Below are 15,887 nucleotides of genomic sequence, written 5' to 3'. Positions count from 1 at the left end.
TATTTTTTGCACATTCCTTCTGAATGGGATGCCTAGTACTTTTTTAGACCACGTATTTTCTGGTTCTAGTTAGTGCTGACTTGAAATGTTCCAGATTGTTGCACTATGCTATCTTCTGTGATTATTGCGTGATCTTACTGTACCTTTTCATAGTCCAATCTTGTTTTATTTGCTAAAGAATGAGACCATCTAACTTGTATGTACTCTGAGAGTTTCCTGGAAAAGTGTCAAGCTCTCTTATACCTCTCTCTCTCATTCTAATGCTTCCTTTATTGGAAATCTAGAAGGTTAAGGTGAGCATGTTTTTAAACCGCATGTGCTAGTGTTTCGGGCATTCATAAATAACTTAAATTGAATTTCCAGAAGGAAGGAAAGATTTGCAGGCAAGAGTTTGTGGCGATAATTCAAGCAACTAGTAGAATGTGGGATTTTCGTACAAATTGCGCAGATCACTGTTTTCATGTTGTTGCATTCATTTGCAACCAAAACTCTTTTGTTTTAAACAGTTGCCAGAGAATGTTACCTTGTACTAATACATTTTGCAGACCTAAACAAGTTCAGGAAATATGTATCGTTTCATTTCTTTATTTCTTTATTTATGTATTTGTTTATTTATTTAGCTATTTATGGAGTTATAATATATTTTTATCCCAGTTATAGTTTGGTGCTCAACACCAGTGTAACTCATGAGAGGGGACTCTATCAACTGTGGCTTCTAGCAGTGCTAACACCGCACACGTCTGTTGTTGAAGGAGCTGCGGGACAGAAACGATGAGCCGCAGTCGCAGTTGGAGCTGCTGTGTTCCCAGGTACAGGACAGGAGGTCTCAACACTCCCTGAGGAACAACAAGCCGCTCCGCATCGGGGCTGTCAGCAGGGTCCGCCCCACTGACTCAGACTCTGGTACTGCCTGGAAAAAAAAGCTGTTTAAATCAAATGCATTAATAAAATGATCCCCAAACCATGCCTGTAAAAACAAAACTTCAGCACCAGTAATTACAGTGAACTATTTTTATTTTATTTTCAGTGAAATGGTTTCAGCATCAAAATAACTCTTTTACAGTTTTTCCTGTAGCATGAACACTTTACAGCCCTGTTTCAGTATTTTTTATTAATATTTTTTTAGTATACATTTATTGTATTTACATTATAGACGGGTAAGGAAAAAACTCAATCCATTTTTATTTATTGGTGTATACAGAAAGGATTATCTGGTCATGTTTGTTTAATGTATTTTAATTTTATTCTAGATGATGCAGATATAGTAAAGAAACATAAGTATCTCAGAGTAAGAAGACATCTACCCACCTCAGGGAGAAATGGTAAAGATAGGCTTGAATAACATTGATAATAGCTTATTAATTGTTGCTGTCAATGAGTAAAAATTTGGATATTAAGCAGTTATACAGAGCTAACTCACTCTCCAGTTAATTATCTTCCAATAGAAATTCAATGGTGCTATATTATTGAGGCTCTTTGCCACAAAGTGGGTTATTATTGTTATTATTATTATTATTTTTTTTTTTTTTTTAAAGGAAAATATGGATTCAGTTAATCAATAGAGCAAATGTTGATTAACATATCATCAGTTATTAATATGGATCTACATCCTTTTGCCCCAAGCTGCATTCTTTACTTGTTTTACAGGTATTGTTGCCCATGAAAAGAGTCCTGCTAAAATTAGCATTGAAACAGAGATGGCTGTTGAGCAAATAAAGGAGAAGCATCAGCAAGAAGTCCAGGACCTGAAAATACAGCTCCCAAGGTGAACCTTTTCAAAGCTGAAAACATCCTTGAACAAACAGAGTTCCAAATTCCAATAATTATATATATATATATATATATATATATATATATATATATATATATATATATATATATATATATATATATATATATATATTGTTCTTTTCCAGGTCAGTTTTTATGAGAGGAATATGGAGTTGATGACGAGGAGTGTTGAGCTGGATCGTAAAGACAATGAGCAGAGCTTCAAGATCAAGATCAGTGAGCTGGAGGAGCAGAGAGCTGAGCTGGAAGAGAAGTGCGAGCAGCTGCAGGCGGTTATCGCTGAGCTGAGAGAGCAGCTGCAGAGGCCAGGCCACGGCCAGGACCTGGAGAAGAGGTTCCACCAGGAGAGGGCTGACATGGAGCAGTGCTATGCCAAAGAGATCACCGGCCTTGCACAGAGACTGACCAAGGAGAAGGACCAGCTAGAGCTGGAACTGCGTGAGAAACATCAGCAAGAGATGGTACAGCTAAGGTTAGTGAGTGCCTTTCATAACAGGGTCACACAAAAACACAAAAGTACAATTTCATAAGCACACCTGACCTCCTGATATTTTTGGGAACATAGGATAGAAATGTAGGGTGCATGACGTGAAATATTTGGCAGCCTCGGACTATACAGTAAAATTCCCTGATCAGTAATGTTGCAGGTCGATGTTCAGGCTGGTAAATTGAAGGATTATAAACCATTGATGGTAATGGAAGCAGATCTAAATAAGTTGTTTTAATAGAGCTCTGCGGGGTGGTTCACATACACAGGCAAAAATAAAGAAAACAAACCTTGGTACACTGTAAATATTTATAGATCAATTTTATTGACCTAAATATTTGTTTTTTTATGCTTGTACTAGTTCATTGAATTTAAGAGCAAATTTATTATTCATGATGCTATTCATTAACCCGTACATAATCTTAACAAATAAGACATCAGTGTTTATCTGTAGGAAAGAAGCTGCTGATCTCGAGCAAAGGTTGTCCCAAATGGAAAACCACCATGCTGAAGCCCAACCCGTTTTGCTGCAGGGAAACCACAAACTACAGAAACTCCAGGAGAAATTGGGTCAAGAAAAGCATCAGTGGGAAGCTAAGGGGAGAGACCTCCTTCTGCAGTGCAGGAAAGAAAAGCTGAGAACTGAAGAAAAGATGAATGTAGAAGAAGTCAGGATCTGCAGTAGTTTCGCCATGGATAAGAAGATAATGGAGGAGCAGTACACGGAGCAGATAAACCAGCTGAACAGTGAGATTGGTACACTTCAAACTGAGGTTGAAAAGATGAGGGACATGGAAACTCTTCTAATGCATTCAGAAGCTGTTCTAGAGAATCGCATTACATTTATTAAAGACCAGGATAGTTTAATCAAAGAGCTGACTTCTGATCTCAAGTTAAAGGAAGAGGAGGTAGAGTTGCTGAAGAAGAGAAAAGATGACCTCAGTCTTAAATTACAGCAGAAAGAAAATGCGACTCCTGTACCTGCCAAACTGTCAGAGCTTAAAGAAAAACAGAAGGTTGTGGAGAATTATAGTCATCAGGATAAAGAGTTACAAACCCTGCTGCAGGCACAGGAAGAAGATGCAAAGCTTCTGAGAAAGAAGGTGCAAGACATGCATGAACACTTGAAAAACAGCAGAGATGAGGTGCTCCAACTGAAAGCCAGACTGAAGTCAGAGGAGCAAAACAAGGAGAGACTTTTTGAAAACTTAAAAAATCAAAGTAGCCGCTGTGAGCAACTGTGTGTCCAGCTGAAAACACAAGAAGAAGTTTTAACACAGCAGAGAAGAAAAGAACAAGACCTGGTAGGCGCATTAAAGCAGAGAGAACTTGATGCGGTTGAGCAAAATTCAAAATTCGAATTTGAGGTGAAAGACAAGGAGGGACTTTTGGAGGAGATCACAAAGCAAGTTTGTGTTTGTCAGCAGTTGTCCTCTGCGTTGGTAGGAAAAGCTGCAGTGACAAATGAAAAAATAAAACCCTTGTTGCAGTTACAGCACGTGTCTCCTCTGATTCTTGAGCAGGGGGTCCAGCTAGACTCGGAGGTGAAGGAAAAAGAACAGTTAAAAACCAAACTCAAGGAAAAGCTGGATATACTTAAGCACAATTTGACGCTGTTGAAAGATCATGTGAGCACAATTCAGGAGTTGTCTGCCAAGTTGAAGGACACAGAAGAAGAGCTGTTCCTTCTGAGAATGCAGGCTGGGGACTTGTCTGGCTTGTTGCAGCAGAGAGAACAAGAGGCACAAACACAGATACGCCAAGTGACGGAAGAATTTGAAATGGAAAAACACAAGTTGAAGGATCAGCTACTTCAGATGGAAAAGCTGGTAACTAAATTGGAGACTGTATCAGGTGAAGGCAGAACACACAGGTTTGTGACCATTTGCAGCTAAACGATGACTAACACACAGTGAACTAATCATTCAATTGAAACCCTGAGACAACTTGATAACAACTAATAGAGACTTCATACCCTTTACTTTTCTTGAAATACCAAGCGTTCTGCCACTAACCAAGATGAGACAACAAGTGTGTCTTCTGAATGACTAACCTACCTTTCCAAATCAAACACCTAGTGTTGATTTCTTTAATAGACTGATTCTCATACTGACAGCTAAAACAACAGTGATTGTGTGTTTTAATACAAAATAATAAACACAGTCTTTTAGCTAATCATACTGACAAAAATAAACTGTGCATGCTAATGGCTCTTAATTTTTGTAAAAATCCATGGATAATATGAAAATGAATAGAGCTGCAATATGAGAAACAAAACTGTATAACTGAACCCTTTGTTTGCATTGAAGAAAATAAATGGTATCTAGCTATTATCATAGTATTGTTTATCATTGGAATGACAGCCATGTAAACGCTATTTAGTTACACAGTAGATATCTCTAATGTGCTGTAGTTGGCTGAAAATGTACAGTGAATGTAGAAAGTGCATTTCAGAATGTGTTAACAATGAAAATGTTAGTGGAATCCTCTAAAATATTGATTTTCATACTTCACAAATCCACTTTTAATAAGCTCAGTAATTAAAGAAAATTGTATTTTTAATATGTTACAGATTTGTCAAGTTTCTCAATCTAATATATATAATGTATATACAATCGCTATTCATTATTACAATTTCAAGTAACAGCTAGATGACCATTTTTTTTCCCCAATATTGAGTCACTCTACTCTCTGCAGCAGTGCACCACTGTGCCTGTCAAAATGAAAAGTGTACTAAAATCTATTTCAGTGGTCAGTCCACAGACAGCAGTACGTTGTTGCGGAAAGAAAAATCCTGTGCAACGATTCTGTTGTGCCATGTACAGTATATAACTGCATTATCTGGATTCTTCTCCAGGGCTCAACTTCAGGGGCTGACTGAGGAAAACTCTGCACTGAAAGTAAGACTTGCCATATTCCAGCAAGAAGTCCAGAAGCTAGAAATTGATCTAAATAGACAGAGGTATGTAAAATAAAACACAATTCAAACTACAATTATATAGTGCATGTGGACAGACCTTTTAAAAACGTTAAAGATCAATACTACCTTATGAGGAAGCAGTGTACAGACTTGTGTGCTGCCTTTCTACCCATTTAGTCCAACAGATTAGTTTTATACAGAGGCTAAAATCCGAGTCTTGTGAGATACTTAAAAAAAAAAAAAAAAAGCAGGCTGTTAATCGTTTTCAACAAACAGCGTTTGTCAGTTAGTGTGACTTGTATACAATACATGAACATTCATTTTTTTGGTGCAGAAAACAAACAGAACAGAGGAAGAGTGAACAGGAGAAGGAGCAAAGTGAAGCAGAACTTCTCTTCAAAGAGGCAAGTATTTCACATTTTATTTGCAGTATATGCAGTGAAATCCCAGTGCACCAGTGTGTTTCATTTTGTGTGGGGATCTTGTTTTAAATACTGCAGTGCTAGCCATTGTTAATGATTAGTAAGACCAAAAGGAAGGTTTGTGATTGCAGTGTCAAAATGTTGAGAAATAACTGGTAATATTTAATAAATAAAGAACTTCAGTGTCTGTTTATAATTTAAGATAGCACAGGAATAAGGTTATCGTGTAGCATGGGAATAAGGTCACAGTCGGATACCTCACAATTTAACAAAACTAGTGGTAACTCTCCAGAACTTTGTACTCCTGTGAAAACAGTATATGTTTCTTTGTGTGTGTTCTGTAAGTCAAATAGATTCATTACCCTCTTGCTGACATCACTCAAGAGAACAGTTACACTTTGTCAAACAGGCAGCAATCTGCATGCTTCATACAAATGATCCTCTGTTATATCTGCATCATTTCCAGTGTAGATTTCTTATAGCTGTCAGTAAAACTGTGTCATACTGCGTGCAGAATTTTAAATACAAAATATCAGCTTCCAGAATGTGTGTTGACTTTTATAAGTCGGGAACCTGCTGCTGTCCGCTGACACTTGTCCCTTTTCATAATGCAGAACACAAGGTACAGGGACGAGGTGTTTGAAATCAGCAACAGGAACCTGCAGCTGAGCAGCGAGAACGCTGACCTGAACGCCAAGATCAAGGCCGACCAGAGTACCATTCAGCTGCTGAACGAGAGGCTTGCACAGATCTCCCTGCAGAAGGAAGAGGAGGCTGTGGTTGCTAGGCAACTGCAGGAAGCATCCGGCAGACTGGAGAGAGAGCAGCTTCAGCAGCAATCTGGATGGCAGAGAGACAAAGAGCTGATGGAACAAGAGCTGCAAATATCAAAAGAAAAGGTCAGGGTTGGGGAGGGGGCATGCTTATTGTTTGTAATAATTTACAGTTGGCAATAGGCAATGGGGTACTTGGTACATGAACTAAATTTGCACCCTGTAATTTTCCTCTATGGTGGAATCATGCAGTAGGTATCAAATTGTGCAATTGAAGGAAAGGAAGGACGTTGGTAATATGGCATCAGCAAGCCTTAGGAATCTATACTGTGTAAGCTGCACTGTTGATTTTGTAAGGGCATTAATACAGATATTTGCTCCACAAGAACCACTCTCTTATGATGTGTGAAATGTTCAAATATGCATTAAGTTATCCTACATAGGTGGCTCACTTTATTTTTTATTGTACTACACCTTTTGGCAGAGTTATTGAAGCCTTAGCAACAGTGCAAGTACAGATGCAGTTCTATATACTGTAGGTGATGGCTGACTTCTGTAATTGCGAAGGATTTTTGTATTAACATACCTTATGTGTTTCGCTTTTTAAATACCAGATTCTGCTGCGTCAACGGTGTAAAGTTGTTGTTATGGCAAAAGTAGAGGGTGGGGAATTACAGACATTATTAACATTAGGCACGTATGCTTACAATTAGGCATGCTTAAAATTCAAAGGTAGAGCGCAGCACACAGTTATGTTAAAGAATAAAGAAGTGCAGTCAATGTATTTATTGACTGGTGAAATACAGTTCAAAGTTGCTGCAGTATGTCCACTTTTTTATCATTTCAAATATTTTCACAAAACAAACTTGAAACTTTAAAGCTACACTGTGCAGTGCAAAAGCACATCATGAAAAAACACACCTGTAGGTGAAAAACGCTAGAATAAAAGTAGCTACATTTAAAAAATATATAAAACACATTACATTTTCAGTCCACTAAAATAAATGGCTTTACATAATCTCTGTGTAAGAAATTGGAGTGTCCAGTGAGAAAACACAACACAAAATAATAAGTTAATGTAGTGTAGCATCCAAAGTGGCACGATAGCATTAAAATGTTCAATACAAAAAAACAGGGTCGTTAAAACCGGCAGAATCTGGTATATAAAAAAATTAATCTTTTGATATTCTGTTAATTGATTATAGTTACAGAGGCTGAAAGAAGTGGAGTCTGAATTTTCAAGTTTAACACTAAAGCATCAGTGGCTGGAGCAAGACAAGGAATGTCTGGTTAAAGAGCTTGAGGAACGTAATGAGAAGGTAAAAATTACACCGTACATTTAACTGTTATGCAGTATATTAATCTGTGTAGATGATCTGTGTAAATGCAAATCAGGGGTGTTCTGCTACTGTGTCGGTATCTGCTGAGAGACACACAGGGTTTGAGGTGAAAACACAGCTCGGGCGTCCAGGTAGTTGTACGTGGCCGCCACTAGGGTACCAGTAATGGAATCCATAGTGCGGAAGAACATACACAGGTGTATATAATAATGTAAAACACAGTGGGTAAAACAGCTACAAAACAAAAGGTGGCCAAGCTCGAGCTGTGTGCTGCTCCTACTTAAAGGCAGGAGTGAAGTGTTAATGGATCAATTCACACCTGGCCACCTGCTGCACATTGCGTTTCAATTAGGCAGCATATCTAGTCACACTAGTGTTTTTAGAAATTCTTTAAATTATACAAATTAAACGATTTTTAAAGCAAACAGATTTTCTTTATTAACAAAACCATACTATTTACAGGGGCAGACTTCAACCCTGCCACTATTATAGATATTACGTACATAAATAAATGGTGTAGATGAGTGCATTCTGGGATTCCATTCTTTACTGTGTGATGTTGCTCTGCAGACTGAGAGGTTAGAAACGGCTCTACAGAATGTTAGTGACCAGGCAGATGAGCTGCGCTCTGCACTCCAGGCAGCCAATCAGGACAAAGAATCCCTGATGAAAGAGGCGATGACAAAGCAGAAGATACTGCAGGAGGCCGAGGACAAGGTATAACAGAGAGGCTGTAAAGACTCTTCAGTTGGTTAATCGATTTAGTCTGTTAATCAGAACAGCGCATATTTTAAGAAAAAATACTTTGTGTGATGCTTCCACCACTGAAGAATGAAGACGCCAACTCTCGCTTAATGAAAAACTTATATCCCAAAGTATCTCAATTATTCATGTTTTATTAAGAACAAGGTCAAAATGAAAAACTAAATGAAGCTTATGCATTTCAATATATTGTCTTCATCAGAGCATTTAAAAAAAATAGAGGTCATAGAATCTATTAAATGCAGCTGATATTCATTGTCAATGAACCTCATTGTCTAATTGCATAAAATCACAGTCTAATCAGTTGGTTCAATTTCCACCTTTAGATATGAAAGGCATATCTATTAGATACGTTATTAAACATTTCATCATAAAACACACAATGTATTAACAATTTTTGTATATATAAAAACAGATTGTAAATTCAATTAAAATTAAATATTCCCAATATATTACATATCCCCGAAAATGGGAATTAATAACATTAGATTTACATCATTATGAAAAACAACCCATTAATTGTCCTAAGCATGTCCAACAACATTTCATAATTATGTCAACATTAGAAAAATACCATTAGAGACATACCAATATACTTAATCTATTATAAATTTTATATTGGAGAACAAGATACAGAAACGAAAAATTCCCTGTAAGCCACCCAACAGTAAGGAATTATTAGAGAGCACAGATTGATTCCTTCATTGAGACCAATGGGTTCCAAAGATGGGAGGGCAAATACCCAACATGCTTCTCTCCGTAATAATAAATGTTGCCACCTCCAGTTGGTAAAGTAACTTTCTCCACCCCTACAAATTGTAAAGCGTGTGAGGATGATCCATAACCTGCTTTTTTATAGTGTTTAGCTATTGCAGAGTCTTGATTTGATTCCTGATAGCTGCTTTGTTCAGAGATCCTTACTTTCAGGGCTCTTCGTTTGACCTATGTAGACAAGTCCACATGGACAAGTTAACATATAAATTACTCCTGTAGTATTATAGTTAATAAAGCCCTTAATTTTGATCTTTTTACCCAATCTTGGATGATTAAAAGTTTTGGTATTTATTGTGTTTGAACAGTGTATACACCGCCCACATTTAAAATTACCATCTGGTAGGTTAGACAACCATGTAGTGGTTTTGTCCAGCTTTGAACTGAATGAATGAACCAATCTGTCCCTAATATTCTTTGCATGTTTGAAGGCAAAAATAAGGTTGTTCTTCTATTATAGAATTCAGAGATGTCACACTTCTTAATATCTGCCAGTATTTCAAAACTATTCCTTTTATCTCTTTGGACAAATAATTAAATTCGGAGTTGAAACAAATAGTTGAATTACTCTGTATTTTTACCTTTCTTTTTAAGGAGTATTTCTTGATCACATTCTTTGGCTTTGTACATTGATTCTTTAAGAATCATCTTACCCTCGAGTGATAAATTAAGATGTTTTAAATTGTAATTCCATACTGCAATTCCTTCTTACTCTTAAGAGTTGACCTCTCGGTATATTTCTTATAAGCAAATGAAGATGCTGACTTTTTGTTAAAAGCAATGAATTCCGATCCATCGGTTTGTTGAAGGGTGTTATTCTCCCCTTTTTGATATTTTAACCAACATTTAGTTGATGAAATAATCTAACTGTATACTTATCTCTTGTCCAATTTTTTTAAATTAAAAACGTATAAACAAAATAGCCTTCAATAAATGCTTGTGATACATTCCTCCTAAATGAAAGGGCAGTTTGAAGTCATAACAGATAACTCTTGTCAATTATGACCTGCATGGCATATTCTACTGAAGTAGCCCTTCTATTACCTGAGCAGATCAAGCAGCTAGAAACGAATATACAGCGGCTATGGGAAGAGAAAGAGCTGCTACAGACCAGCTGCCGGCAGGCCGATGAACAGGAGAAACTCTCTCTCAGGCAGGAGTGTGGAGCTCTTCATTCACAGCTGGAACAATGCCAGCATAAGCTAAGAAATGTACTATATTTAATTATATATTTACATCTAATAGTTGAAATAATCCACTATTTACTAGAACTAAAACTCCTAAACATATGAGTGTGCTATATATATATATATTAAAAAAAACACATTTAATAATTAGGAAACTTATTTGTGTTGATTTGGTGTTCCTTTTTATCAGCAAGAATTATGCTTTGCTGACACTTTAGAGGAGCTTTGCTTTATTAAGATTGCCTGTCTGTTGTTTGTACAGATTGAGCTGATGCATGCACAGGAGAGTGAGCTGCAATGTGTGAACCAGGAATGTCAAACCTTAAGAAGAAAACATACTCAGTTGGAAGCTGAAATGGTGGAAGCTCAGGATCAGGTATTGTTTGATTAATTCTGCAGCCAGAGGTAGGAGATGGGGGAAGGGCACATTTTGTTACTTTTAACCAAGCTGTTTCACAGCTTATTTTCTGAAACCACCATTAAAAGCAAACACGGTCAAGCACTCATCCATAGCTCCCCAGGGAAAATGATGCTAAACCCATACAATGAAATTCAACAGAATCATTAAAGAATCAGGCAAAAAAGTTTCGCTTATAGCCTCTGCAGTACCGTAGGTCTTTTCTGTGGGCTAATACATGTACCTTTTGTGCTACTAATAGCAACAGGTAGCTCAAAGACAAAATTAAACAAAAACCTCACTATTGGCGATGTGTTGGTTAACACACCCCAGTTCCAGTTGGTCTGAAAGTAGCCATCAATAACTCCTCCAACGGGCAGCTGTTTGTAACGGGTTCCTCTTGTACTTGTTGCCAGCTCCTGGAGGCTAACATGACCCTGACACTAGCACAGTCTCAGCACGTGAGGGAGGTGCAGCAGCTGAAGGAGCAGGCGGGAGCAGCGGTGCCCAGGGATCAGGTGGCACAGCTGCAGAGCCGGCTGGCAGAGGAGCAGCGCAGGGGCCAGTGGCTGCAGGAGCAGCTCAAAGCCCAGGAAGAGCAGGCTAGCAAGCAGATGGCTCTGCAGCAGGTAATCCACACACAGATGCTTTCCGATCAGACAAACTATAAGTAGAAACAGCTGTCCAGCAAAACCCAGTGAAACCACTGCCATTTTTATTAGTGTAATATTTTTTTGTATGAAAATGGGTCGGTTAGGAATTAGAAACACGTTGGGCTATATTTTGAAACAAGTGCAGAGGCAAAAATACAACTTTTTGAAAATACCCTATGTTTCCCTTTCAAGTATGAAGTGTTACCATTACTGTATAGGTAATAACCTCTTTAAGACCGAAACCTGAATAAGATATAACAAAGCTGCTCGCAGAGCCTGTGATGCAGTCATGTCCCGCTCTCGCACGCACAGATCTCATTGCTATTCTTCCTTTCAAGACTGACTGACCTGCCTATCAGATAAGTACTTGTTGCTTATGACTGTACATTTTTGCTAATTATTGTGTTTTATGTAGTTTTTGCAATCATTTTATTACGCTGTAAGAATTAAAAAAAATTATAATTTCGCGTATGTTGTTCACTACAGCCTGTTGTTTAAGTCCCGCAGCTGCCTTGTGCCCCACATGAAGCTAGTGGCTTTAGTCGTTACTTCCCAGGATCAAGCAACATAAGTCGGCTGACTTTGTGCTCTTCCCCCAGGGTGCAATAGCTCCGTCGGGAGTTATTTTATTCTTGTTTTGGCTTTGGCCAAAATTACGAGACGGTTTGTGTAATGAAAGTAGTTTGATTGCTGTATTATTGTATGTGAGAAATATTTTTTTTTCTCATTTTTCTCTACACATGTAGTGAGAGCAGCTGCTGGGCTCAGCGGCGCTGCACTGGACCAGGAGGCTGCTTCGGGAATCCCTCAAGCAGCATCTCGATGCTGTTTTGGTGACAGCTTTCACATCACCATTATGAGGGCTGTTAGTTTACTAATAAGCAGGCTTCCCTCAGTCTCGTGTTGGAAAAGATTGAGTGGTTTTGCCAGTAGCTTACACAGGTAGGCATCCCTGTACATTTCTACCCACGGTAACTGCGAACCGAGTGTACCCGTATTGTGTCGGTACTGAGGTCACGACCTACTCCGATCCCAACCCAGTACCATCCGTACTGTACCTGTACATAGGTAACCGACCTGGTGGAGACTTCGATTGCCATTTTTGATACAGGCACCTAATTTAGTGTTACTGTCCAAGTATGCTATCTGCCCCAACAAGGAGTGCCGGGTCTTAGAGGTGATCCTTAAGTGTGCCTATTCAGCCAGTGTGTTCAACTTTAACAGCATTCTGGTAGCTTACCAGTCATACTTGCTGAGGTCCCTCTCTGACAACCACAGGCCCTTTCCACCACAGCCGGATGAGCTCAGCCTGGTCAATAAGAACCTGCTCTGCCTGTCTAAACTGAACGGGCAGGCAGTGGGCAGAAGTCTGGCCGCACTTGTAGCCGCACGCAGGCAGCTTTGGCTTTCCCAGGCACGCGTGCCTGATGGGGACAAAGCGCCGCTGTTGGATGCCCCTATTACACCAGGGCATACCTTTTGGTCCGCGGTGGAGGAGATGCTGCACCCCAACTGACCACCCCCAGTTCGCAAACCAGTTTTGTTTGCAGGAGGTTCGAGGGAGACATGTGCTTGTCTGTACAGACAACGCAATGGTGTATAAACCACCGGGATGGCCTCTGGTCTCCCAGTTTCCATCGCGTGGCCTGCAAACTGGGCGGCTGCCCTCCTCTCGAGGGGAGTTCTCAGCGCCTGAGAGTGAAGGCTTTACTCCGAGGTGGTGAGCTTGACTCTGGACAGATTCAGGAGAGCAGAGATAGATCTCTTTGCCTCCCAGAAAATTGACTCACTGTCCCCTTCGATTCTCCATAACAGGACGTGGAGAACTGCTGGCGATAGATGCCTTGACACACCAGTGGCCAAGGCAACTGTTATATGCCTTCTCACCACTCACCATGCTCCTACTGTGTCTGGAGGAAATCAGGAAGGAATTCATGGGCTTTATTCTAGGATGCATCTGTTCTCCATACCTTACTAGGTTCTACAGACTTAGGTCTGTAAACCCTGATTTTGGAACTAGTGTCTTAAGAGCGGCTTCTCAGTTGACCCTCATAACACAGGCATAAAGGTGAGTTTCTTCCTCAGTTTTTTATCCCTAGCTACTTGTTACTGGGGTTCCATATGGTAACACACAAGGAAGCCTCGGCTTAGCCTTGTGGCATTCCAGTCGTGCTGCAGTTTTGCCCTTGCGATGGCTTGGGTACACTGACCCATTCGGTAATGGTTACATTTCGTACTTGAGAGGGAACTTTAGGTTATTATCATCACCCTGGTTCCCTGAAATAGAAATGCAACCATTAACCTTCAAGGTCACTGCGTCCATGCTTGCAGCAGGCTTGAAAGAACAATGACGATGAGATCTGTGCTTGCAGTTCATTTATGCGGGACATGAGTGCATCACAGGCTCTGCGAGTGGCTTTGTTATGTCTTATTCAGGTTTGGGGTCTTAAAGAGGTTAACCCTTAGCGGTCCATTTATTCACCGCTTCTCAGGCACAGTTTATTGCCATTTGAATTTTTTTTTTTTCAGAGTAAAACAGGTTTAAAAGGCCCTGCATAGCAAAATAACATCAGTACTGCATCTCCAGCCAAGCCCCACCCCTTGTTCGCTGTATTTTTCACATACAGCTTTATAGATGTGCATAATGAGAAATCCTCTCCTGATCACTCGTTTTATCACCACTCCTCAATAATGCGTTCCAAGTCATTATTTTTATTACTGTAACATCTGAAAAAGCTCTGCAAATGTCTGTGATATTCTTTGAGTGTTGGATCCGGAAAGCAGCTGTCTCTTTTGTTTGTGTCCGTGTTCCCTCTGTGGTGCAGGGGTTATGTGTATTGCTCGGATACGTGCCCCTCCACCCCCATCCCTTTTTTTCCCGGCCTGATTCGGCTCTTATCTGTTTCACTCGGGCCATTGAAAGGTTTTCTCTGTTTTTTCTGTAGAAAAAACGACTAGAGACCTGTGCTTGATGTCTTTTTAGTGATGTAGGACTGCAAAGGGTTAATACCCATATGCTAATGGTTACATTTCTATTTCAGAGAACCAGGGTTATGATAATAAACTAACATAACACATACTGCTCGAGCTGCTGTCTTAACTAAGGGCTTTAGGGGTGGTAAGAAAAGGTAGACAGATTAAATTGTTTTTAAAATGTAAACATTTTCTTGCTGGGTGTTCAGGAACAATACGAGCAAGTTCTGAAACAAATGGAAGAAAGGATGGAAGACGTAGAGGCCAAACTGAAGAATCTGCGAATGATGCTTCAGGAGAAGGTGACACAGCTGAAAGAGCAGGTTAGTGATGAATGAAGGCTGCCAAGTCTTACTTTTTTTTTTTTTGTAAGCATGTAAACTACGTGCAGTAAAGAAAATGGCACCGTTTAAATGGCGGACAGGGTCTTTCGAAGAAAAAAATGTATTAAAATAAAAATAAAAAAAAACTTGAAATTGGTCATTAAACATTATTTCACATTTACTATAGTACTAAGCAGTACATCATATACTTTTCTATAAAGGTAAAAACTTTTATCGAACATTCTGCAAATCTACAGGTAACTAACACAAGCACACTGAGAATAAAAATAATCTTATATTGGATATTAAACTGCTTTAGATTTTCAAAAATGTGCTTGCTTCAGTATTATTATTAGCAATCGTGCTGGAGGTTGGTTATACTGAATATTGTCATTTGAAACAACAACACTTAATTGAACTTAGCCAACTTTTTCCTATATGCTGTCCTTTTCCTAATCGAGATAAAAAGAAATATTATTTTAACATGCTGACACTGAATGCATCATGATCGAATACACAGCGAGGCAATTTACACTCCACAGGTCAGCCTCTGAGTAGTTTTTGTATGATACTGTAGCATTGCGTGGAATTGAAGCAGGTTTATATAGGTTTTGCAGGCTGTAGAATGCAGAGGTTTATTAAGCTGGGACTCTACACATGGCAGGGGAAGTCTGCTGCTTTACCAGCTAGTGGTACAGCTACAGCTGAACAGTGTAGTGCTGCTCAGACTGTGACAAAATAATAAAATAAAATAAAGTCCAAAGCACACTGTTTTGGCCGTGTGCTGCAGCCAACTAAGTGCAGTCTCTGGTTTTCCTTGGTTGTTTTTCAGTCCCGCTTCTCTGTGGCTCTCCTTGGCTGTTTCTCTCCAATCTTTCTCTCTGTTCTTCTTACTCCAGCAGCAGCCTGTTCATCTCAGCACCAGCTTCAGCTTCAGCAGTAGCCTGCTACTTATCCCTGTGCCCAGGCCACACCACCAATCCCAAACGTGCACGGTTTCCCGCTGTCGATCCTTTGCTTTGTTGCAATATCTTGTCCCCTGATTTGTGACAACAATGTTGCAACCAGGTCTTGCTCGCGCAGCAAGC

At 39.4% G+C, this 15,887-nt stretch overlaps 1 protein-coding gene across 1 annotated transcript in view; it reads left to right on the top strand.

The window, feature by feature from the left end:
- Positions 1–15,887, top strand: part of LOC121316879 (ninein-like protein) — a 34,520-nt gene that overhangs the window by 15,117 nt on the left and 3,516 nt on the right. Inside the window, 14 exon segments of the mRNA XM_041252160.1 lie at positions 753–903; positions 1,251–1,322; positions 1,648–1,780; positions 1,922–2,263; positions 2,733–4,151; positions 5,136–5,240; positions 5,533–5,602; positions 6,235–6,519; positions 7,599–7,712; positions 8,304–8,450; positions 10,319–10,477; positions 10,716–10,829; positions 11,267–11,479; positions 14,686–14,799. Coding sequence (XP_041108094.1) covers positions 753–903; positions 1,251–1,322; positions 1,648–1,780; positions 1,922–2,263; positions 2,733–4,151; positions 5,136–5,240; positions 5,533–5,602; positions 6,235–6,519; positions 7,599–7,712; positions 8,304–8,450; positions 10,319–10,477; positions 10,716–10,829; positions 11,267–11,479; positions 14,686–14,799 — 3,438 coding nt within the window.

The sequence above is a fragment of the Polyodon spathula genome, chromosome 6, assembly GCF_017654505.1.
Source record: "Polyodon spathula isolate WHYD16114869_AA chromosome 6, ASM1765450v1, whole genome shotgun sequence".
NCBI classification, from domain to species: Eukaryota; Metazoa; Chordata; class Actinopteri; order Acipenseriformes; family Polyodontidae; genus Polyodon; species Polyodon spathula.
The sequence above is the reverse complement of the archived record's forward strand: the minus strand, read 5'-3'. Positions and strand labels throughout refer to the sequence as shown.